The sequence below is a fragment of the Uloborus diversus genome, chromosome 7 (genome assembly GCF_026930045.1).
Source record: "Uloborus diversus isolate 005 chromosome 7, Udiv.v.3.1, whole genome shotgun sequence".
In the NCBI taxonomy this organism is placed as follows: Eukaryota; Metazoa; Arthropoda; class Arachnida; order Araneae; family Uloboridae; genus Uloborus; species Uloborus diversus.
Window position 1 is genome coordinate 112,572,259 of NC_072737.1, and position 25,822 is coordinate 112,598,080.

General features: G+C 33.4%; 1 protein-coding gene across 3 annotated transcripts in view; it reads right to left on the reverse strand.

The window, feature by feature from the left end:
* LOC129225982 (doublesex and mab-3 related transcription factor 1-like) overlaps window positions 1-23,034 on the reverse strand; it is a 168,248-nt gene extending 145,214 nt beyond the window's left edge. For all 3 annotated transcript variants that reach the window (XM_054860554.1, XM_054860553.1, XM_054860552.1), the window contains exon 1: window positions 22,149-23,034. In XM_054860554.1, coding sequence (XP_054716529.1) covers window positions 22,149-22,824 — 676 coding nt within the window. In that variant the 5' untranslated portion in view covers window positions 22,825-23,034. The remainder of the gene's footprint in view (window positions 1-22,148) is intronic.
* Window positions 23,035-25,822: the final 2,788 nt, after the last annotated feature.

Here is a 25,822-nt window from a genome sequence, read left to right on the forward strand (position 1 = left end):
TAGTAATAACTATCAAAACATTGCGTCAATATATCACTTTATCCAAAAAGGTATTTGTCGACAGATATACATTGTGGACAGGCAACTTCACTCGCTGATATAGATTATTTGATCGGTATTGTTGCGACATATCATACCTCGACAGGTTTGCTTGTTTGAAGGATCATTGCTCGTCATGCATGTTTGGTCATTAAATCACTTCACTGAAAGATCACTCGCTTTATCTTAACTGATGCTTGATATAGACGAAAATCACTTTCATGGCAGTTTCTTTTCATTCATAAATCATTGTTTCAACCATTAAATGACACGTTGACCAAATGAATATTTCGATAAAGTTAGCTAGTGAACGTCCACCTGTGAAAACATAACTGTTGCGGAAGTGAACAGCGCAAATACAAATTCCTTATAGGGATGCTGATTCTCAAGATTTAGACATAGACTCATATTTATTTGTTTTAGACTTTCATCAATATAATAATCTTCAGCAATTCCACTAATAAAACTGACACCAGAGTCCAAAGTGTCAGTACGACTTTGGGCCTCTACAAATATGCAACACTAAGTTTGGAAAGGACTAGATCTTGTAATTTTTGGAGAGAAAATTGTGTAAGGGAAGGGGAAGAATGGCTTTCAAATAACATGTAACACCAAGGTAAAAATGATTTTGCTGTAAGATTTTCTTCACAATAAATACAACAGTAGTACGCAGTGGCGCACACAAGGGAGGGGTCCAGGGGGTGCGGACCCCTCCCAAAGGTCATATTCAAAGTCTCAGTTCTAATAAGTGAAAAAAAAAATCCTCATGATAAAAGATTTTTAAAAATATTGTGCACTTTTCCTATAACGAATTGCTTATAACAAGCAGAATGGTGATTATAAATTGAATACACTATAAAAAAACATGTTTTTAGTTTTGTAATTACAGATTAATTCTATTCTATGAACTTCTATAATCATATGGTGCTTCTGCAACAATGAATTTGATTTCTTGAATCCATTTTTTTAATTATGAGAAAAGTTAATGTGTATATTATTTTGCCTTCTGGTAATTTATTTAAGTATATTTCATTCAATAATGCTAATTATTTGTTCAAAAGTTTCTTTTTAACTGTATTTCCTTCTCGAGAATAAAAAAAATCGAGTCAATATGTTTGATGGCGTATTGGGGTTATGATATGAGGATGAGGCTTTCGATCTTGGACCCTCCCCTTGCAAAATTCCTGTGTGCGCCACTGGTAGTATGCATCTATACAGAAGGCTCAACTTAAAATCTGGGATGATTACCATGGTATATATGAGGCTGGAGAAAATTTCCTTCCCATGCAACCTCATATCCAAATTGTGGAAGTAGATATGGCTGGTGACGCCATTTCCTGATGGTTAAGTCAGTTATTGTAGATCTGTGCTAAGGCACAACGATGGTCTACCTATTAGGTGCCTCTTCACAAAAGATCATTGATTTTGTCTCTTTGAAAGAGCAAATATCAGTCATAAAGAGCATCTACATACAATGTTTAAAAAAAGAGAGAAAAAAAAGCGAGCTCAAACAAACTAAAATGTGGTTTGAACTAATTTCCGTAATTTATTAATATTTGTTCGACAACGAAACCCCTGCCTCCCTCCCTCCATTTGTCTCCCTAACTCTCATGGTGCGCCTTCCGCAACTCGATTGATTTTGAGGCCTGATCGTGGATTCTCACTAAACTTTGCGACAGACGGAAAGAGAGAAAAAAGAGAGAGAGAGAGAGAAAAGAAAAAAAGTATCAGCCCACCGTTCCTGTTTCCCGACCCTACTTTAAATATCTTGGAAGTCTAGACAGCTTCTCTCCTCAGATGTCTACATAACAACCGGGCGGCGCGCTTCTAATTGATTAGTTCGAACCATGCCTCTGATAAGGAGGCGACTGGAAAGAAAACAAACACACTTTTAATGAGAAGAAATTACTTTTGCAGACAGAGAAAGCCTACAAGAACTAAAATATCTTTCAAACACTACTCACAATTTAAATTACACTTTTTCGAGTTGGTTTCCGAAATTAAGCATCAAGTGCAGTTGGTCTCAAGAAAGAAATTCGCTTTCATAATATTCCTTCCAAAAAGAAAAATATCGTAGCCGAGTTCTAAACAGTGACATAGCATTTGCACCCATTGTATACTAAGGGCGTGCCTGCGGATCATGCCGACAGGTGCGCCTGTGGGCAAACTTTAGTTGGCGCCTTTCGCAAAATGGTCGCTATACAAAAAGCATATGAGTGAATTGATGAAAAAATTGAGCCCAACAGCTATAGTTCCAACAAAAGCAAGAATTTATACACAAACACTAAAATACGTAGGGTAATGTGGGACGAAGTAAAATAGCGGGGCAAAGTGAAAAGGTGAAATATTTGCTCAGCTTTTACCACCACCTTCTAGTAATATGTTAAATATGTAGTAACACCTGTAGTCGATTGCCTCTGAAAATTAGAAAATACAACAATAAGCCGTGTCATGTGACGCATATTCAACAATCAAGCTTAAATAAAACGGGGGAAAAAATTCCTTCAATGAGTTGAAAAGAGCAGTTTTACGAATGAAAGTTTACATTTGAACCTCTTTGTATTTTCTTGAAATTCAAAAATTCATTGTTATAAAAAGGCATAAATATTCCGTTTCGCGAATTTTCTGATCTCGCCCCCATAGCGGTCACCTTCCCCCCCACCCCCTCTCCAGTTTAGTGTAAATTCCTCAGCATCAAAGCATTTCTGAGTGAAATTGGCAAAGATCCAAAGCAAGCTGGATTTGTATAAGGAACACACACAACCGTTTTCAATAAAAACGGTAAAAATAAAAGAAAAGAAAATAGCATGAAAGAAGGCTTAATGCATCTTTAAAATATCGTTCAAAGAAAAGAAAAGAAAGGCAAAAAAAAAAAAAAAAAAAGAAGAAGAAGAAAAAGAAACACTTTAAAAAATATTAAAAAATTAAAAATTAGAAAGTAAGGCTTTGAGATGAGGAAAATGTGTGTCGGTCAGCTCCCCCCCCCCTTCCTCTCTAACTTTTGAGTGAACGGAGAGATTCGAACAAACTTTTTTTTAAGTGAATGATGTACCAATGTTTTGATGCACAAAAATTGCAATTTACTGCAGACACGCTGTTTCGGTGTGAACTACGATACCGATATTTGTAGACACTTCTACTCTGGTCCCTTTACCCCAAAATCAGTTCGATTCCGTAGCTCTGGTTTTTACTGTGAAAGAATGCTGGATGATATTTTTTTCTCCTTTAAAAGATTTAGTTTATTTATTCTATTTTGGCAACGGTATATAGAAGAAAATTTTGAGTACTTTATGTTTTAACAGAAAAATCTGTGCAGGATTTTTTTATGATAAAAATTATTCATTTAAGTGGACACTTTTTTAAAAAACCATTTTCTAAAATACCTGAACCTTCCTTAGTGTAAAATCACAGAAAATTTTGAGAAGTAATCAAAAAAGTTACTGGTAAAAATACTATAAAAGGATACTATTTTATGAATTAGAAAATAAGTTGCACGCTGGCAGGTAAACATCTCCAAAGACAGAACAATTTTTTTTTTCGCGGGCCGCCGCCGGTCAGCCGGATTAGCGGTTGAGAATCCTTGATTTAGCCATGGTCTATAAGGAACAGGAAAACCTATTAAGCCTATTAAGAGCTTTGAATTCTACGAAAGGAAGAGTTTGGATGAGAGTGATGCAAGTCATCGTAGCTTTAGTTTCGAGTAACTAAAGGCTTTGAAAAAACATCTGGAAAAAAATCAAGATTGCGAAAATTTTCACTTCAAGAGAAGGGTTTTGTATTTAAACAGCAGTATTCTTTTTTTTAATTGTTATGCATCAATTTTTATTAATACTTACGTGCAACTTGTTTTAAAGTTACTTTAAGTGACTTACATCACTGCCATTCTACAGTTACAGTAATTTGTGCCTCTGCCTCAGCCTTGGCACAAGGGCTGTAACTTAATGCTTAATACCCAAGCTTTACCTTCAGTTGGCGAGTAGAACCGCTCCATGGTTTCAGCAGGGCTGAATTTAGCTCCGTGCCACCCCTAGGCAGATTTGAGATCTGCCGCCCCTCCCCCCTAAAAGAAGCAAAATTTCCTTTACTCAAAAACACGCAAAAAAGTGCTCCCAAAATTTTAACTGTCAAGCTTATGAAGAAATGCTGACGTTTCACATTCAGGGGCGCCCCGATGGGAGATCAGAGTAATCTCCCAAAAAATTCCTTATTCGGCAAGTTTTGCTGACTATTTGTCAAATTCGGAAATAATATTGCAACATGATTCTTTTTTCTTTTTTTAATATTTTAAAATTGTTTTTTAATGATACCTAACGTTCCTTCTCATTAGGTGTTATGTACGTATGTATGATATGCGTGTAAGCTCGTGTTATATCTTTCGGTAAAATTAGAATTTTCCTCCTCCGAAGAATTTTAGTTCGATGCGCCGCTGTTTATATTATTTATTTTGTACAAAGAGTTCAAAGTTTCCACTTTTGAAAACTGCCCATTTGAATATATATATATATATATATATATATATATATATATATATATATATATATATATATATATATATATATATATATATATATATATATATATATATGTGTGTGTGTGTGTGTGTATGTATAACGTTTAAAAGTGTTTTGAAGATTCTTTTTCGTTCTTCGGTTTTTAATTCAGCACGTTTCCTTTATTTAGAATCCTTCAGCCTTTTCCTCTCGTCACTCATTTCCCTTTGTCTCTGAGACCTGATATTAACGGAAAACTATTTTAAAATATTAATAAAGTAGAAAACAAAATAAACGTCAATCCCCCAAGAAACTAGTACTGAAGAAACTTTAGTATAGCATTAAAAATCTTTGTCAAACTCCAATCTTGTTGCGACTTTTTTTTCCAAACGCAACGACACTTTCTTAAAGCGACACCCGCTTTTCATCTTCACTTACTGTTTTTCGCCTATCTATTACCATGATTGAAAAACATTTGTTTTTTCACAAGATGTGTGAGAGCAATCATTATTAAATAACAAGAAAAAATTGTCTCTGTGGAAAACGAAAGAATGCCAATATTTTGCTTTCAAGAATTTCAAATTAATTTAAAAAATGTGTGGTTAAAGCAAAATTTGCCGCCCTTGAAAATTTTGCCGCCCTAGGCAGCTGCCTACTGAGAAATTAGGCCCTGAGTTTCGAACTTTTGCTGGTGAGCTAAATTTACTTTAGCTAGCAGTTTGTTGGCACTCTCACCTTCAATGAGATAACATCTACCAACAGCTCGGTTATTCACTATTCCAGACCGATGTGTCCATAACATGGACGAAGCTGCAGTCTCTGAATGTGATAATCGGGCTGTCGGTACATTGCATACTCTCGGAAGTATTATTTTGTGGGAAAATTCAATTTTTACTTTTTAAAAATTTCTATTGAAGAGAATTTCAATTAATTTTCATGACAAAAAAGATGATAAAAATCAAAAAATTTCTTTAATATTTCCGATACTGAAAAATGAACAGGGAGTAAATAAAAGCAAGATGCTTCAATGAAATTTCGGGCTCATTTCTAAATTTGGAGTACACATGATGCAGTGACAAGCATATGAATGTAAATGGATAATATTTATTTATTTATTTATTTATTTTAAATTTTGAGAAAAATTCATTCAAAATTTAAATCTTGAAATCATATCGAAAAGTTTCTCTACGTAATGTTATAAATTGCAGCACAAGTTACCTCAATTCTTTTTAATTTTGGCACTTCAACCCTATAACACCTCGGAGTCTCATATGCAAATAGGGTCCGACAAATTACGGGCGTCAGGTCGTCCGGGTAACGGAAAAAAAAAACCCTTGGTGACTTGTTTTTCCGAACAGTAATCTTCCAAACGTCATATTTCTTTGAATTTTCCTTTAAATCGTGAGAAATAATTTGTCTGGTCCAAAAACTTTTCCAACCTAAAAATTTCCCTTTTACAACTTTTGAGGATCTCGGCCAAAGCTTAATTTCAACCAAAAGAAGTGCAGGAGCCCTGTGATCCCCATATTTTTACATATAAATAGCCCTAATTTCGCCTAAAATGTCAAAATTTACACAAAATTGAAAATAAGTGCAGGTACTCTACTCCCTCGAGCTCCTATGCAAATAAAGCTTAGTCTCTGCATATACAGGGGCGCCCCGAGGGAGGTTACGGGAGCTCAGTGCAACCTCCCAAAAATTTCCTTGTTCGGCAAATTTTGTCTGGCGATTCAACAAATTTGTAGACATAATTTCAATATTGCAATTTTTATGTGCCCGAATGTCTCTTTTCATTTGATGTACTTTGGTGTACATACGGGTATTTTATCATTCGGCAAATTTTGGGATTTCATTCGGCAAGTTTTTCGATTTCCGCTCTCCCAAAAATTTAGGTTAGGGGCGCCAATGTGCACTTGTATATTGTACGTAAGTAAACGGTGTTATTAAGAAAGGGGAAATGTTAGCCGGATTCTAGAACTAGTTGTCACTTCAAGAAAAAAAAAAGCTTCAAATGTAAAAAATGAACAACAGGGGAAAAAATTTGCCGACCTTGCTTCAAAAACTGGATTTAATGATAGGATCACTTTAGCTCAAAATCCCGGGCAAGAGTAATCAATGCCAAGTCGCTTTCTTACCGTAAGCTCCGCCTACTCCGGCACTTGACGGATCGTTTGTCCACCAATGATAAGCTGAGCGACAAGTTGAAGAGGTGGGTTTAATAGCGAGACAGGGCGGTGGATTTGGAGATAGTTTTTCGTGTTCGGATGAATCCTTATTTACTATATTTTTGTAAACTACTTTCTCGTTTCGGCTTCAGCGGGAAAAAAAAACAATGGTTTTTGTCTCAGCCACACAAATTTAAAAGACTACTGACAAAGGAAGAAAGAAAGAAAGAAAGAAAAAAAATACAATTTTAAAATACGATTTTTCTTTTGTGAAATAGCTAATTTAATAGATTGCTGTTAAATAGCTGAAAACGGAAGAATTTATCGATACATTGGTGGACGAAAAGTCCTTAAAATCGCTACGGATGGAGCGGTAGCATTTTTGTTTTCATAGATTAACTTTTCACAGCTTGGATCCGCAATAACAGAGCGCAAAAGGAAACATATATCGCTTTTTATTAAACATTGTTTTTTCCTTTTTTGCTTCCAAGGGAAAACGTAGAATGCGGGAAATTCATAAAGAACAAAATTTCCATCCAGGTTAAAGTAACATTGTTCGTTTGCGGAAAAACTGAGACCTGATTTAAATTTAAAAAAAAAAAAAAAAGTGAAATCGGGGGGAAAAGTAGATTCGGGAAACGTAAAATCAGGGTTTCAAATGTAATTACTTCAAAATGCATTAAATAAAACTGCTTAAAAGTTGGTGTATTTTTTAACCTTAAAATAAAATAGTAGTTAATAAATATTTCGCAATGCTTCGATTTTATTCTAAAATAACTACAAATATTTCGTACATTTCATAGCTTTATTTTTTGTAGTAGTTATTCTGGCAACAGAATTTCTTTCAACAGTCTGCGTCGCAGATTGAAAGTCCCGAAAATGGTCTGCACTGCAAGATGAACCGACATTAGATTAATTGTAAAATCTATATAAGCTCCGTGTATTGCTTAAATATAAGATGCTAAACATAAAAAATACTAGTACACAAGTACATGCTACCTGTGGATCATAACCCCAGGAAGTTAGGGTACAAATCATCGCTCGGAGAACATTTTTCTTTAAAAATCATTACATCGTCCCTAACTAAGAAAGATTCCGTAGCTTTCTCAAAAATCTGCAACGAACTTCAAAACGTCTTCTAGTTATAAATTTATTTATAACATCATTTAATTTAATTTAATTATTTAATTTTTTTTTTTTTTTTTGCATAAGGACACCTTTTATCCCTTTAGTAAGCGTGGAAAATAAGCAGATATTTTGAGTTAACTGTAGTTGGGGTGGGGTAAACCTGACCTGGAAGCATCGTAATGCTGTGGTTAGGACCTGCACAGCCTTCACAATGCTGCCAGGTTAGGTTTGCCCCAACTGAAAGTACGTGTCGACTTCAAATATTTGTGCAAGTAGACTCGCGTACTGAAGCTATTTCTCGACTTTTATAAGCTGGAGCGAAGTCAATTCAGGATTTGAGAAAATAGAACTAGCCATATCAAATTGTAATTTAAACAAAATTGTTTTTGCATAAAGAGTGATTATAAGCTATTAATGGAGCAAAACTAAAAGGGGAAAATAATCCCGTGTTCTAACAATAATATGATTAATATAATAATAATTTCTAAGAATCTAGAGAGTTTCACAATGTGCTCATCAGGTGTAAAATTAAGAGGTAAAATAATAATAATAAATCAAAAGCTTGGCAGTTTCAATCAGTTCTTCATTTTCTGTTTCACGCTGTACTCCAAATTTACATTAGCACAATTTTTCAAGGCCGGAGTTCTTTTGAGAGAAACGTTATTTTGAAACTAATACAGACGCCAAACGCAGTTCAAGTGTGCAAATGATTAATTAATATCGTGTTGATAAAAAAGTACTTGAAGTTTTCCGGTTTTAAGCATAACTAAAAAAGAAGCTGGTTCTTTCGTTTTCAACTTCATTAAACCTAATTATACTGCACAAAGAGAAATAATAACATTGAAAATACATGAAATGTCTTACTGGCGCACAGATGTAAATTTTCCAGCTTTCAAAAAAAGAAGAAAAAAGAGAGAGAGAAAAAAAAAGCTGAAATTCGATTAAGTAACAGCAGTTAACAACGAAGATAAAGTACGAATTAACAAATTGATCGCAGATAACTTTACATCCAAAAGTTCCTTCTTTGCATTGAACACCCAAAACGCGTGCTTGCAATTAATTTTCTAATGTATGCTTTATCTACATTTTTTTTAAACTGCTGTTACTTAGTCACACAATGATGTTTATCCATTTCATAAAATTTGATTATTTCTGGATTTCAATTTTATGTAGCATTCAACATAATCAAAATTGTAAAATCACCTTAATAAAACGAAAAATTTACATATTTGCATCGACATGTTTCGAAATTTAGGGTTTTATTTCAATGCGATAGATAAAGCACAAATAAGCAATTGATAGCAGAGACACGTGTTTCGGGCTTCCAAGGAGGCTTCCCGTTCATGAAAAAGTGTGAGCAGTTGAATGCTCTTTGCATCAAAAAAAGGGGTTTCCTGGAAAACTAAAATCACACGATTGCAGTAAGTGCTTATTTGTGTCTTATCTACGTATTTTACAACAGTTACTTTAGTGAACAAAGGTATTATTTTATTCGTTTCGGATAAATTCTTTTTTTTAATTCAAAAAATATTTATCAAGATAATTTTCGTACACAAAATAAAATAAAGGCAAAATTCCGCTCCTTTAAATATCCTGACGATTAAAGACCCCGATTTTATTCCCGATTTTTGTCCCTTGAATCTATGTTTTTCTCGCATTTTAGGTTTTTTTCACCGGGTTCCAGTTTTCCCGTATACTAATAATGTTAATTTAACCCGGTTTGTTATTTGCGAAGTTTTCCGCAAAAATTTTAAAAAGAAGAAGATGCTCTAAAATAAGCAATATTTTTCCCTTTTGTGTTTTTTAAATGCTATTCTACATTGTTGAAAGTTGATTATGAAAGTAGAAATGTGTTCCGCAGACTCCTGATGTGTTCTGTATTTCCATCCTAGCTGCATTCACTTAGAACTCAATGACTAAAAAAAAAACAATCCACTATTAGGGACTATTTTTAACCTAAATACCAGGATTCGCAACTAAATGTGCTAAAATAATCTTAAATGTTATGCATAATAACGCTCTCATAAAATCAATTATCATCAATTAAAAGAGCCATCTTTGCTACATTCAGTTTTTTGCTATGTTTTTTCTTTCAATGTATTTCCCGTATTTTACGTTGTCCCATATTTTTACGGTTTTTAAATCCAGTTTCTTGAGAAACGTTAAATCGGGGTTTCACTGTATTTTTTTATTTTACATATGCCTAGTTAATAAATTGGTTAAGTCGTTGCATGACCCTTAGGTTTACGCCAAGATGATACAGCAAAACTTGTCTAACAAGTTGGAGAAAAAACAAAGATTTGTTGATTGATATTTTCGGTAAAATATTGCGCGAAAGAATTGAGAAATTCGAGAGTGCTGAATGCACTTGAACAGCGAATGCGGTGGTTTTCTTAACCGGAAATTACGTCAATGGAATAACATTTTTGATACATTTGGAAAATTGAGGAAATGGTGACGAAATTTTCCGTCGGAAATTGTTTTAGTAACAATACGTGTAACTTTTTTTTTTTTTTTGGCATCCTGCTAAGCTATGCAAAAGGGTGGAGTGTAGCAGATACGAACCTTCCTTCAATTTCTGACAAAAGTATCTCTTTAAAACTTATGGTTATACAAACACTAAGGGTTTTTTTTTTTTCTTTTTTTTTTCAAGGCGGTAAAATACTTTTTGAAATTTTTCAGAGACATAAAATTCATTTGAAGAAATGAGTTATACAAATACATACTAGTAATGAATTCCATTAAAATAAATAAATAACTTTCTGAGACTGAAATGGAAGATGGCAGGAAAAGAGTTATGTGCTGTATTGATTTTTATTATTTAGAAAATTTTCAATTCAAGGAAAGGTTTTAAATACCAAATGTGAAAATATGCTGCAATAAATGTTTGAGATGTATTTCCGAATTTCAATACATAATATGCGTTTGTCTAAGAGTTGAATATATTTAAGGGCCTACATCAAAATAAAAAGGTCATAGGAAAGTAAAAAAACATAATTTTATAAAGGGTGTCCCAAAATTGACGTAAGATTTGAATTTGCCACCATTTTTTCCATAAATTGTTGGCAGCCATGAAAAAAGAACAATTTGACAGTTGAGAGTTTAGGGTTAGTGAAAATGGGGTGTTATTGTACCATACAGCTAGAGAGAATGAAACATTTCAATTACTGCATAAGGCATTTCCTAGTCGCGTACTCTCTCATTTCGGTCATCAGAATTGGCACCCTAGATCGTGTGATTTAACATTTTTAAATTTCTTCTTATGGGGTTATTTGAATTCAAAGGTCTATGTCAACAAGAACACAACCACCCGTGCATTACCGTGTTGCGATACCGAGCGCCAATAACAGTAACTGCTTGATCAGCCTCAACTTTCATTATTTTTGAAACAATTGCTCAATAATGAAAGCGCGTTATTGTATCTTATTGTATCGTATAACGCTACATTTTTGATTACCCTAAACTCTCAGCTGTCAAATTGTTCTTTTTTCAGGGTTGCCAACCATTTATTGCAAAAATGGCGGCAAATTCAAATCTTGCGTTAATTTTGGGACACCCTTTATCAGCAGTCATAGTATCTTTCTATTACTAATATATTTTTTAAAATTAATGACCAAATAAATTTTTTTACCAAATTGATTATTTCCTTTTTAATGTTTTGTTTAGTTCTTTATTTGTTAATTCTATACTTATTTTTTAATTTATGAATTTCATTTTCTCTCTTTTTCGTTATTAATTTTTAGACTTATTTGTTTAATAAATTATATTTTTCTATTTATTCATTTATTTATTTATTGCCTAATTTATTGCTCAATATGTAACATTTGCAAGACAATTAAAAATTAAAAGATCAAAGAACGAAAAGAATATTTCAGGCCAAAATAGCATCCACTACAAACAAATTTTGAAGTGTCTTTTTTCTTTATTTTTTATTTTCTCAATATGAATACATAATTAAGATTTAAGACATTATTACAAGTTGAATGTATGGCCATGTTTATTACAACTTCTAAAGAGTTGTACTTCAGTACCTGGTGGTAAGATTTGAGTACTTGGTAAGAACCTTCCATAAAGATGCAAGTAATAGTTGGCCGCTGTAAATAAAACGAAATACTACTTTATTAAACTGAAATAAATATTTTTTAGAGCACTATAAGAATTCTTTACAATTCAATTCCCAGTAATAAACTAACTTCAAACTTTACTATTCATCTTTTAATTATTTGACTGGTTTATTATTGTTGAATGACATTTTAATTAATTGATTTTTCTTGTCTTTTATAAGGGAAGTTTTGCCGCCGAGTGGCATAGGCAGTGGATCATAAATCGTTAGTGGTGGGTTCGAATCCGGTCAAGATATGAATGTTATTGATTAATTCTCGATCAAGTCTTAGTGGTTCAGAACCAAATTCACACACTTTGTGCTCGGCTAGTCAGATACACAAGGTGTTAGATCGTTGGGCTACAATCAAACAAGTAAAGAGTATTTAACTTTCAATGAAAAATATAACTTTCTAATACATTGAAACTGCGATTTTACGTTCCCCCAAATCTACGTTTTACCCGCATTTAACGTTTTTTCATCGGGTAACATCATTGGTTTTACTGCTATGATTTTCTCGTATTTTACGTTTTCCACATATTTTACGTTTTTAAGTCCCTTGAAAAACGTAAAATCGGGGTTTCATTGTAGTGTATAATTTTCAAAAGGTCAACGATATAATCAGCAAGCGACTGAAGTAAAATAAATGAAAAAACGTACATTAGGTATACGTTAATGCGTATTAGATTCTGCAGGGGCCAATTTAAAAAACGTATTGTTGATAAAAACGTACAAAAAAAGAAACGTTCAAATGGTGCTTCACTGTATTGATTCAATTTGTTTAAATGGTAAAAAGTCACAGACACTGGATGGTATAAATTTCTTTTTTACTGTCTACTGGTTTCTCAAAAACGCTCTCGCTTCTTTGAAAATTATACAGCGAGAACGAAAATTACATAGCGGAATGGTAAGTTTTGACCATTTTAGTTGCATAACATAAGCAAAACCAACCAACCGTGTAATTGTTTTACATTGCTAACACTATAAACGACAAAAAGTTAAAAGTTTTGTTTAATACGGGCGGATCTCTTAAAAGAAAATATGTTGCAATCGTTTAAGAAAATTTGGAAGGGAATATCGCAATTTGCTAAATTTATTTTGGTAAAAAACAACAAAAAATGATAAAACTTCGGATCTTTAAAAATGAATCCTTTAAAAGAACAAACAAAATGCTCTGAGAGATTATAGCCAGGAAGAAAAGTTTTCCACTTAAAGTAATTGTTTACCTTTCTTCCAAATTCTAACAATGCGGCAACATTTCACCTAGCTTATTCCCACAGATTGTAGTGACATTTAGCTAAAAATAAATCCTTCAAATTTGTATTTTCACCGCGTTGGATTGGTGCAATGAATAGTATATTATTTTAATATGGATTGCTTTTAGGAGCTCATTTTCTTCTGCCGCTTTGCTTTAAAATGAAGATTCCAAATTTTCTGTTGAAATTGTTTAAAAACCGTCTGCCTTCTTCAATAAAAATCGTTTACGCTCATCAAAATTGAAGTGATTTTTGATGCATATTTACTTTTCTGAGATTGAATATAATGATAAATATAAAAGGCGCAATGGATTCTAACATCTTATAAAGCTCAACTAGTGATAAATATTAGCTAATTTTGAAATGGAAAAGTATGTGGCGGAAAGAGAACTTTCATGAAAAGTTGAATGAACGAAAAATTAAATTTATCTTTTTTTCAGATAATAGATATGTGCTTGAAGCTTTTGTTCTCTTGTACAACTTTTTCCCACAAATTTTGCGAAATAAACACAAAGTTTTAACAAGACTGGCAACTAAATCATAGGTAAGAGTGATAAAAAAAAGCATAGAGCATGATATTTAAAATTGTGTTACTTAAATATAAGTGAACATCGAAACTGATTACGAAATAAAATATTTTGCATTCGTTGAGCTAGCTGTTCGTTTGAAAATAATGCATTAATATGCATTTTTCTTCTAATTCCTGCTTCACACCAAGGCAGGAACAATCAAGCCAAGATCTGCTTCAATCAAATTTTATCAGGTACTATTAAAATTTTGTGTTTTTCTCACAAGGAAGTCCACGCATTTTCAAAGTGCCCCCCTTCCACCCCCCCTCAAAAAAAGGGAACTATAAAGAAGAACTTTAACCTATTTGGCGCCCCTAAAATTGTGATGCTCAGGTTCACGGACCTGTAGGACCGTGCGTTAACCAAGCCCGGTACCCAAGGAGTTTCTCACGCATATACGAACTGAAATATTACGCAGTTAATTCGCCCGATTGGAGTGCCCCGAATTAAAATTTTTGGGATGGCGGAAAATTCTAATTTGCCGAATGGAACTACAACTTTTGCCGAATGATGGTAGTTTGCCACATGGAACTCCAAATTGCACCAAAAGAAGATAGTTTTTTCGAATGAAATTCCAAATTCTGCCGAATCATGACAATTTTGTCATACGTCAGACAAAATTTGCCGAATAAGGAAATTTTTGAGAGGACATGTCTCCCTTGACCTCCCATTGGGGCCCTCCTGGATTCGAGGTATGTTATGATCTTGAATCGTTTATTCAAACAAAGCAAAAATAGACGAATATATGTATAAAATAATTAAGTAATTATAAACATAATTAACATATTAAGACAGCTAAAGGATCTAGTAACTGTCCTGAATAACAAAGATTTGTTAAATATATACATATATATATATATATATTTTTTTTTTTTTTGAAACCCAGCCTCGATTTGTCATATGTAACGTGAACCCGCGCCTTTCAATTTCCAATATCCGCCTCGGAATTCGCTGACGACAAAAGATCGCAAAGTTGAAACAAAAGCGTACACTTCGTCACGCTTAATATGAAATACCCGAAATGATTTTGTCAAACAGTGTCCTGGGAAATGCTCTATTAAGCCAGTTCCTCCACCCACATCGAAATCCTATTGGACAGATCTGTAATGTCTGGTCACGACCAACTGTTTGATTTAGGGTCTTCTGTCTGTCCATGGCTGAGCGACAAAAGTATCCACAACTGCAACAATTGAATATAAATTCCATTGTGGACAGAAACAGGCCTTCCCCTTGCTTATTTAAAGGTGTGGGAACTCATGATTTTCACCATTCCCTTCACTATTTTTACAACAAAGAAACCGGGAGGAAAATGTTGCATTTCTTTGTTCTTACATTACTTCTTCCTCGTGGTCGTTAGCACATCTAAAAAACACCGTGGTCGACAACCATTTTTTATACTTTTCCGACGAAGTGCCTTATTGTCGTGAATAACAGACGTTTTTTTGACATTTTCGCGGGATATTGTTGTATTTGTTTGCATAACTGTCTGACGACTAAAAGAAATTGCCCGATGTGTTCTCAATGGCTTTACAGTTTTCTTTCGCGAACAATAGGTTTACGGGAAATGGAAATGTTCCATTGGGCGATCATAAGCAAATGCAATTTGAATTTTTTTTACTCAATGTAACACAGTGGAGGTTTATGACCTCATGTATATTTAAAGTACTGGTGATATATGACTGCATTTCTATGCATTGTGTGTATCATAGCGACAAATAATAATGTTAGGGCATTTCTGAAAAAAAAAAACGTTTATCATGTTCAAGTAGCTTTTATGTCACATTTTTGTAACTTTGTCTGCTTTTTGCATTGTGTCCAGAAAGTCTCCATAATGTATATATAGCGAGTTGATGATGACAAAAAGTACTTTACTGGTGATTTAAATGATAACTAGTAAATCTAAATTATAGGCACAATTAAAGAGTAAATTTCTCTCTGACCCCACTGAGGCACATGTTTTCCTAGCAAATTTTTAAGGAGGCACTTTTTTTTTCTAATAAGGAACGGTAGCTACTAATCAGTTAAAAAAATAAACACATTAAAAAATCTTGTTTGTAAGTTGAATTGCACACACAAAAGCACACGCACATTACTGAATTTTTGAATACAATTTTATTCTTGCGTTATTATTTTGTAGTACACATTTCTGAATTATATTTCCCCCCTTTAAATTTTCGTAATTAAGAAAACAAGAACAGCGTGATAAAATTCTTGGTTGTATAAATCACCATAGCGATAAAAGGAATGTATTTAATTGCACATTTTTAGATAGTTTTGCAAAACTTATATTTTAGACATTTATTTAAAATTATAATTATTATTATTTCATTCTTTATTATTTTTTTAATGTTTTCAATTTAGCACTCTTATCACGTAAAAGGAGAGAGTTGAAAAAATGCATTTTATTTATTACAATACGAAAGAAACGGAAGCGATTACTGGGTAAATGCCTAAAAGCAGTTTGTTTAATTGCACGTTAAACTCCTTCAATGGGTGAATGACAACGAAGAGTTCTATACCGCCGTGCTAAGAGCAAAAGTCGTACCGTACTGCTACTGCAGCCGAGTTCGAAATGAGAAATGACCTTTTAAAGTTTTGAGCCTCCATGTATTTGATTCAGATGCAACTTTGAATTTTTTTAAAAATATTTTCCTTTGATAAATGACCATAAAATATTATATTTGGGTGAAATATGTGACAAAGAACCTCCAACTGACCATAACTCAATTTTGATAAAAAGTGCAGATTATAAGATATGATTTTTGTGCTTATCACGGCAGCATACCTCTTTTAGAAGTTTCTAACCGAATATTTGTTTAAAAAGTTTTTTTTTTTTGAAAAAATTTAGAATGTGTACTACATAAACAAAGGTGTAATGGTATAGATACCGCTTTCTGCCAGGGAAATTTGCGAGGGAAAAGAGCGATTAATACATCCGTGGGCGAAAGATCTTAAGAATTACATTTCCCCGCAGAAAAATTTTAAAGTAATGTTTTAATCTCTGATTATACAACGGTGCATTACATAACAATTACATATGCAGTTGTGGTTTTTGAAAACGTGTTTGAAGAATTATTAGACACGAAAAGAGTCTAATATCCTTCAGGTGTCTAATAAGCACTCAACATACAATGAATAATTATTGCAAATTGACGAGGTGTTTTGATTAAACAAAAAGATATGGAAAATCACGAAAAATGATGAAATTCCCAGCTAATATTTAATGTAATTAAAATCGAAAATGAAATAGAACATTTCTCTACATTAAAGTTGGTATATACATTCATTTTTTTTTAAATATTGAGATATGGTCTCTTGAAATATGTATATAATTTGCCAACTACTCCACAATCGAACGATATTTTATGATACGTTTGTATGGAGTTCACCCAAATGTTTCCCAACTTGTATTACACTTAATCAAATCAATTTCCTTCTAGCCATCGTTTCTATCTCTCTCACCCCCCCCCTTCTCTGACGTATGATCAGAATCAACTCAAATTGTATTTCCATTTAGCTGAAAGTTTCAGCTTAAAAATTTATGCCTTTTTAAGAAAGGTATGTAGACAAGCGTATTCGTCGTTGCACGTACAAAACCCGCTACGTGCGCTAAATCTCATTTCTCACTTTTTCAAGAGTAATTTTACGCTGCGGATTTGCAGAATTGCACATTCTCCCAATTTGACGACACATCCCGTGAAATGCTGCGTGGATCAACCCACAATGAGAGCCCCCCCCCCCCCGCACCCCAAAAAGAGAGGCTCCGTAAAACACAACCCTAAACATTTCAACGGTGCAGTCAGCACCAGTTCCCTCCCCCTCACCCTCTTTTTGGGAATTCTGGGATTGGTCCAGGAAATGTGCATGTATAATATTGATTCTGTTACCAAAAATTTAAAATCCATTTCGAGGAAAACTGCGTTTATATAAATTCATCACGTGAAAATAAATCTATGAAATTTTGTTTGAAAATAACTTGAAAATAAATGTCTAGACTAATCAATTACATTAAACACTAAATTAAAATCAGAACTAAAGTTTTGAATTTAGAGATTTCTAAGTAAAAACTTTTCTTTTCCCTGAACAATTTGGATGATGGAAATAATGTAGAGGCGCAATGACGATGTAATCTCGAAAACTTTTGAGTAAGTCTTCAACCCCAGCTATTAATAAGAAACGCTAGACAGCTGCACACTAAAGACTGATCGAACTTTTAACGAGGATGGACCATTAGCGGTCTAGAAAAATACTGTGGATTTATGCTTTTAAAAGCGTGGTTTAAGTACTAATAAGTTTCTGTGAGTTAGAAAGTCTAGCATAATTACAAAACTCTATTCTCGGAACGCAAACTAATGTGAAAATGTATACAATTTTCATTCTATACGCGCGAACATGAACAATTAAAAGAACTGAAAAAATTAAGCAATGTTTACATTAAAATTCGCATTTAAATGCATTAAGAATTAGCTATGAGGTGCATAAAAGTATGCTTAATTTTTTGCTTGCATTTAACATAAAAATGTCAAGTTAGAACTAATTACACAGCATATATTTTAACGGATTGCGGTTGTTAAAACTGAACACAAAGACTAAAATTGAATGTGAAGAAATATTTTGAGGCAACAGAAGTTTAAATATAACACCTTTTTGCATAAAAAAGGGGAAAAGATTAGCATATCTTTTATTTTGCTGAAAATGTATTCCCAACACTGTAGATAAGAAGAATAAACAACACGTGGTGGAAAAACTCAGATAAAGTTTTTACTGCAAAAAGAACGAATGCTATAAAATATTGTTAATTTTAAAAACAAGTTTAGTTATGTGTGCAGGTTGATTTATTGCTTCAGAGATCTACCAAAAAAGTGCAACTTCTGCAAGAAGGAGTAAAAACCTTTAAAAAGAAGGGATTAAGATGTAAAACAGAGAGCAGTTAAACTAAGTAAGAATAAATTTATAAAAGAGATTTAACCTAAACCTGGAAAATAAAGACATGTCTCTTAATCCACTCAAGAATCTGTAACCATCTATTTTCAGACTCTGTATTCTTTTAATCTAGAACTTAAAAGCTCAAGAGACCTTTAAATTATTCTAGAAAATACGAAATAAAAACATGTGTTCTTTTAATCAATTTAGATGACAGAACTTACAAATCAATCCAGAACATAGGGCTTTCAAACTGGTCAGAAGACCAAAACATAGGACTGCTAATTTAATTTAGAAAGTTGGAACACAACGCTTTTAATTAGAACAAAGAACCTATATACCTAATCGAGAAGAATATACATAAAACTTTTGTTATGGAAAAGGAAACTTCTCTGAAAACTTCTCTTTAGCTTTTTTTATTCAGTAATACATTTTTCCCCTTCGATTTTGACAAATTTAAATTATTTCGTAATTATTTACAACGAATCTTCCATCATATCTGTTTTATTGTTGAAATTGGGCAGTTTATATAATATGCTTCATTTTTAATACGTTTCTTTTAAAACATTAATAATTGATTTTCAATAACTTAAAATCACTGTTGATTTTAATTATTGCAAACTCAGCTAGATATTTGAAAAACCAATTAAGAACATAAAATGTAATAAAATTAGCGGGAATTTGTGTACGAAGTATGTATGGAGAAAAGTATGTGCTTTGATTCTCGCAAAGTATAACTTTTAATAATGGTCGTGTTAGCTGTACATTTATTAGTTTTACTTTACAGTCCTTACAATTTTCCCAATATACAATAATGATTATATGATGATAACTTAAGCAATTAGTTTCTGATTCTTTGAAATCAGTGTTAATTAAGTATGTGACAAAGCACAAAAACTGTTATATGCGGGCCATGAATTCATAAAAATTTATTGTCAACCATAATTTTTAGTACACAGTCCCTGTACTGTAGTCCATTGTTCTATATTTTGGACCCATTATCAATATTTTTGATTCAAATGTCTATCAGCAGAAAATAAGTATCGCATCTTCTGGGGGGGGGGGGAATATAATGATTATAATTTTAAATTTTTTGAAGTTTCAAGTGTCATTAACTCCTAGAAAACCATTAACCATTTTCTAAATAGTGTTATACCAGAAATGAAAGTGATTACTTAGATACCTTTAACACATTTTTAATCAGTTTAAATTTTGTTTAGTACTTTAGATAATTCGCGCAATGATCTACTACATGAATTTTAAAGATTTAAGTAACCTTTCTAAATGTTCGATAATCTATTTAGCAACAGTAAATAAGTCTAGTACTGTACTAAGTTAGTTAGTTAGTAAAAGTTCTCGAAATTAGAACAAGTTTGCATTGAAAGATTCATACATGCGATCAATAAATTTCCAAGGCATGGTTAAAGTCAAAATGACTGATGTGCAACTCAAATGAAATTTTGCTTACGTAAGATAATAGTGTCAAGACTTCTTAAGTTCTTTTTTCTGTTCTAAGTTCAACAGACAAGGAAACTAATAGCAACATTTCATTTTGTGCATTATGCACCAGGGTTTTTTTCTTGTATTTTACTCAAGTTTTTCTGTCCTTTATTTATAGCGAGTTTTATTTGTTTTCCTTTCACTGATCACACATCTACCAAAATCAAAGTGGAATATACAGGAAAAAATGTATATGTGTAATTAATCTCACCGGCTTATGAAAATGAGATTGATATATGGTGGTAATTGTTTAAGAAAACAGAGAATAAGTCAGCATGTTTTTGAAAATTAGCATTTGATCGTAGAGATTTATGGTAAAAATGAACAGACTCTAAGAAACGCGCGCAAATTTCAAAACTTTATGTTCCGAAAATTGAACGTCAAGCATGGAATTTATTGGTCTCATTACTACCTAATAAAAGTGGCATACATAGGAAAAATAAACGTGTTTATAATTACATCGATATATCAAAATACGTTTGATATATGGTGGTAAACAAAACAAAAAACTTTTTTTTTTCATGATTTTAAAAACTAACGTTTAAAAAAGAATTAAGAGGAACATTTCAAATTGAGATAGACTCTTACCAAACTCACGTAAATTTCAAAAGCTTATGTTCTCAAAAGTTGATCGTCAAGTATAAAATTTATTGATCTTACTTTCACCTAACCAAAGTGAAATACATAGGAAAAAATAAATGTGTTAGTAATCATACCTGCGAATGAAAATGCCTTTGATGTATTGTGATAAATAAAACAGAATATTTCATGCATTTACAAATTAACACTCACACGCAAATATCAGAGATATATGGTTAAAACTGACATACACTTTAAAATCTCTCACAAATTTCAAGAGCTCATGTTCTCAAAAGCTAATTTCATATATAGAAATTAATGCGTGAGTGATATTGACATTATACGAATTTCAAAAATTCTCGCTCTTGAGAGTTGTTATTCAAATATAGAGTTTAAATGTGTGAGTGAGAAATTGACTCAGATTTTGAAAACTTGTACAAATTTCGAACTTATTCTTTTTAAAATTGACCTTTAAATGTGTGTCTTTAATTGAAATTAACAGGCACTCTAGAATTTCGCTTAAATTTCAAAAACAAATGTTTCAGAAAGATGACCCTTTTTTTATAGAATTGAAGTACTTGAGTGACATTGACAAATAGATATTAGAACTAAATTCAAAAACTCATGCTCTTACTGACACTCAAATAAAGGTTTCAAATTCGGAAGTAAAATTGGCACAGGGTCTTGAAATTTGTACAAATTTCGAAAAATTTAGCTCTTGGAAAATTGACACCAAATTTATGTTCTAGTTGTTACATAGGTTATATGTGAATTCGCAAATTACTTATATTTTTAGCAGTTGAACCTTGTATAAGAACTTAAATGTCTGAGTGATGTTGATTGGTATTTTTTTAAATTCGCACAAGCTTTAAAATCTAGTCAAATATAGAATTTAAATATGCATGTGAAATCGAAACAAATACTTGTAACTCCTAAAAATTTCAAAAATTCATGCTTCTGAAAATTGAAACCATATTGTTTAAGCTCAAATAAATTTTGAAAACTCTTACACTTGAAAACTGTCATATTCCGTGAAAATTTCAATACTTTCTGAACGTTGACCCTTAAATACAGAATTTAAATACTTGAGTGACATTTATGCTTTTGAAAGCTTCCATTTAAATATAGAGTTTGACTCTGCGACATAAATCGACACATATTCTGGAAAATCGTACAAATTTCAAAAATTCATGCTCTTGAACAGGGTCCAATTATGATATCGGGAGTCCCTTCGTGAAACTTTTTTTTGTGGCCTCCTGTAGTCAAACTTAATATTTTAGACATTGACTAAGACAATTATAGCAGTTTTGGAGCCACTAACAGGCCCTTGAAAATTGACAGAAAAAAAGAGAGTAATTGACATAACCTTGAAAATTGACGTTCAAATCTGGACCTACCTGCAGCCGAGAAAGTCGACGACAGCATTCTCATGGCGAATGCGGGTCCGTCGCTGGAAGGGGACCCAGGTGACGAGATGCCGTTCAAGACGACATCTTCCTCGGGATGAAAGCGCCCCATGGCTTCGTCCTGGGCCTGGGCCCGGCGAAGGGCCACCTGCTGTGCCATCACCCTCTGTCGCTCCTTAATCAGCTGGCACTTGGGGCATATGCAAAACCGGTGGGGGCAGAACCGCTTGTGTCCCTTGACGTTTTCAGTTTTTCCGTGATTTCGGCACCGCGCGCATTTCGGGTTGCGCGCCCCGGGGGTCGGCGGAACCACCGCGGTCTGCCGGGGCTGCCCGCTGCTGTTGGTGAGGATGGGAGAATATTTCACCTCGACACAGTTGTTGGCGCGGCGAACCAGCTCGCCGCTCGAAACAGTCACAGAAATGGGGCTCCCGCTGCTGTCGGACCCTTTTCTGGGGCGCATCGAAGCCCCGGGCGAGCTCTCCTCATCCTCGCTCTCGTAGTGCTTCCTCTTCAGGGGCGAGGGCGACCGCTTTTGATACTGGTGCAAGTCCATGCCGTCGCTGTCGTAAGACGTGGTGGTCGTCGCCGCAAAGAGAAAAGTCGTCGCGCCGTTGCCGCCTGCAACCAAACGCGATCTGGACTGCTGCAGAATCCGTGACTTCATCACGATTTTAAGTGGACGCCCGTCTTGGTTGGTTGGAAAGTAGCTTCCTTTCCTCCCCGTCGCTCTCCTGCTCCGGTCACGTGACAACCTGTCGCTCTCTCTCCCTCTCTTCCGCCTCCCTTACCTCTCCTGGACTTTTCTCCCACGCTCTCTCTCTCTCGCTTCTCCCCGTGCTCCCTTGTTATAGTTTCTGCGCTCTCGCTTCCTCCACCCTCTTGCGCATCCCCCGAGACGCGTCGATTAGATAAATAACGGCGGAGATCCTGCTCCTCCAATAACAGTCGAGAGTAACTTTTCAGAAGAAAGCAGTAGATGGAGAAAAAAAATCTTGTTTTCACCATTTCTCTCTATTTTAAAGCATCGATAAATAAATCTCAACTGCACTTGAGGAAAGGTTAACCAGACAGTAATGGAAAGGCCAGCTGATCAAATGATCTCGAAAAAAAAATTCAAATGAAGTATTTAAAAAAAGGGGAAAACATTAAAGTAAAAGATAATTGAAAAAGGGGATTTCCAATAATTCATTGCCTTTCTTAAAAACGCGGGTTCCCAAACTTTTCCGATTCATGGCACACTTTGAAGAATTAGAATTTTCTCACGGCACGCTACTTGATCTCTTTTATACAAATATAAATTGATAACATGGATACCTCGCGGTACCCTTTGCCTCCACTCACGACACCCATTTTGGGAAAACCCGCTTTAAGAAACTTGAAAAATATCGCTTTACATATGCGTCAAAATAAATGAAGGAAACTTACTCCACAAATTTTCCATCTGCGATATTGATAAGAGTTCAAAAACAAACGGCAAGTATAAAATATGAATCAGCAAACAACGCAATTTGCAATTCACTCAAATCTTTGTCTTATCTAATGTATCCCATTACAATTTAGCGCGATGAGCTACTATGCTGGAAGTGTTAAAAAATGTTTTGGGGGATTCGCCTTTTTTTACATGGTGGTTTTTTGTTAGGGGCCATTCATTAATTGCGCAATTATGATTTTGGCAATTTCGACCCCCTTCTCCCCATGTAAGGGTACATAAGATTTTTCAACCCCCCTCCCCCCCCGTGCTATTCTTACGTAAGATTCCATTTCGTGTTCCAGAATAATAAAATAACGAATCCACGAATCTTGTATCAATGGAATCGTTATTAAATTCAATATTATTAAATTAAACCTTATTGTATCAAGAAATATCTACTAGAAAGTTCTAGACTTAAATGTTTTTTTTTGGCCTTTTTTTGCATATGATGCGATACCAATTAAAAATAAAACATGCCATACATAGTGCGATTTTTTAATTTTATTTTACATCATTCATTCCTAGTAAAATAAATAAAAAACAGCTCATCCTACTAAGTTTTTTATCTTCCAGACGCAAATGAAATATAATCCCTGCCAAACCATTTGACCGCGCGATTTCTAATGTAAAATATTGACTTGAAAAATATTACATAGGAATGGGTTTGGACCCCCAATCCAAATAGGGATATGTAGAGGTTTTCCCCTCTCCCCCCCCCCCCTTCGGGACCCTTACGTAATCAATGAATGGCCCCTTAAACCAAAAAAAATCAGTTTAGATTAAGTATTGCGAGGCTCTGAGAAGTTGAGCTCCGACTCTGACGATGTTTACCTCTGTTTCGGAAAATAGGGAGGGGAAATTGGCACTAAATTGAGTTGAGAAACTTTCTTAGTTCTTCAAAAATATTCCAACTAAAATCCGAGCCAATAACGCGTCTGTTTTTCCTTAAACTCCTCTAAAACAGGTAAACATAGTCAAGGTCACAGCTCAACTAAACAGAGCTGCACTATATGCCACTGTTAACGCAAAAAGTAGACATTTAATTTTTTGAAGGAGATTTGTTCACCAATTTTTACAGTGAAAAAACAAATATTTCGAGAAGCAGCGTTCCCCTTCATCTATGGCTACAACACTGGTAATTTATATTCGATCGTTTCGTGTAATTCATTCTCTGCTTTTTTTTTCTTTTTTTTTTGGCAAGATCAAAAAATTAATTTTCTACCCAAAACTAGTAAAAAATGTTTAGCTTTTTCATTGCCGATTAAATTTAGGGTTCAATCATTTATATCGCCACTGAATTTATTGTACGAAATTCATCACAAACGGTTAGTCAAATGACATAAATATTTTTAAAAACTTTATCATTAATATTTACACATATGAAGCAAATAAATTGAAATAAATATTGACCTTGATATAAATCGTTACAGATCAAAACCTGGGCTGGAACATAAATTGGAAAAAAAAATCTATCCGTCTAGATACTGGTTTGAAGTCGTTATTTGAGTTAGTTGCACAAAACTAGAAAATACTGCAAACTAGATTTTTCTTTTAGCATTTTCTGCAATTCTTTTTAAATGCTGTTCATGGTGCTAATGTTAATTTATATGTATGAGTTAACAATACAAATGATAACTGAAAACCGAAATAACGGATTTTTTTTAAACAGTTGATGAATGAAAAATACATTAAGTTCAATTAAATACAACAAGTACCAAGCAGAATTAAACGAGCCTACTTTTCCGCATACCAACATCAACTTTCTTGCATTTGATCTATGTCCTTTTAACTAGCTAAAACTGCAAACTGTATCATAATACCTTTTAAATATTTAAAGTTGATACACAATAAATAATATATATATATATATATATATATATATATATATATATATATATATATATATATATATATATATATATATATATATATATATATACTTCTCTCTCTTCTGATGAAATCGGTAATAAATGAACAAACGAACAATTTAAGTAAGCAATGAAGCTAATATTATTTTTGCGCTTAAAAAAATAAATAAATAAATAGAAATAAAGAAATAAATAAGTAAATAAAAGGCACATCAAAATAAATACATTTTAAAAAATTGCTTGTTGATCTTTATTTCTTTTGGGTAAAAATAAAGCGCATCGGGTTTATTTTTCCTCCGTAGCCAAAATATAAAACTTCAGAA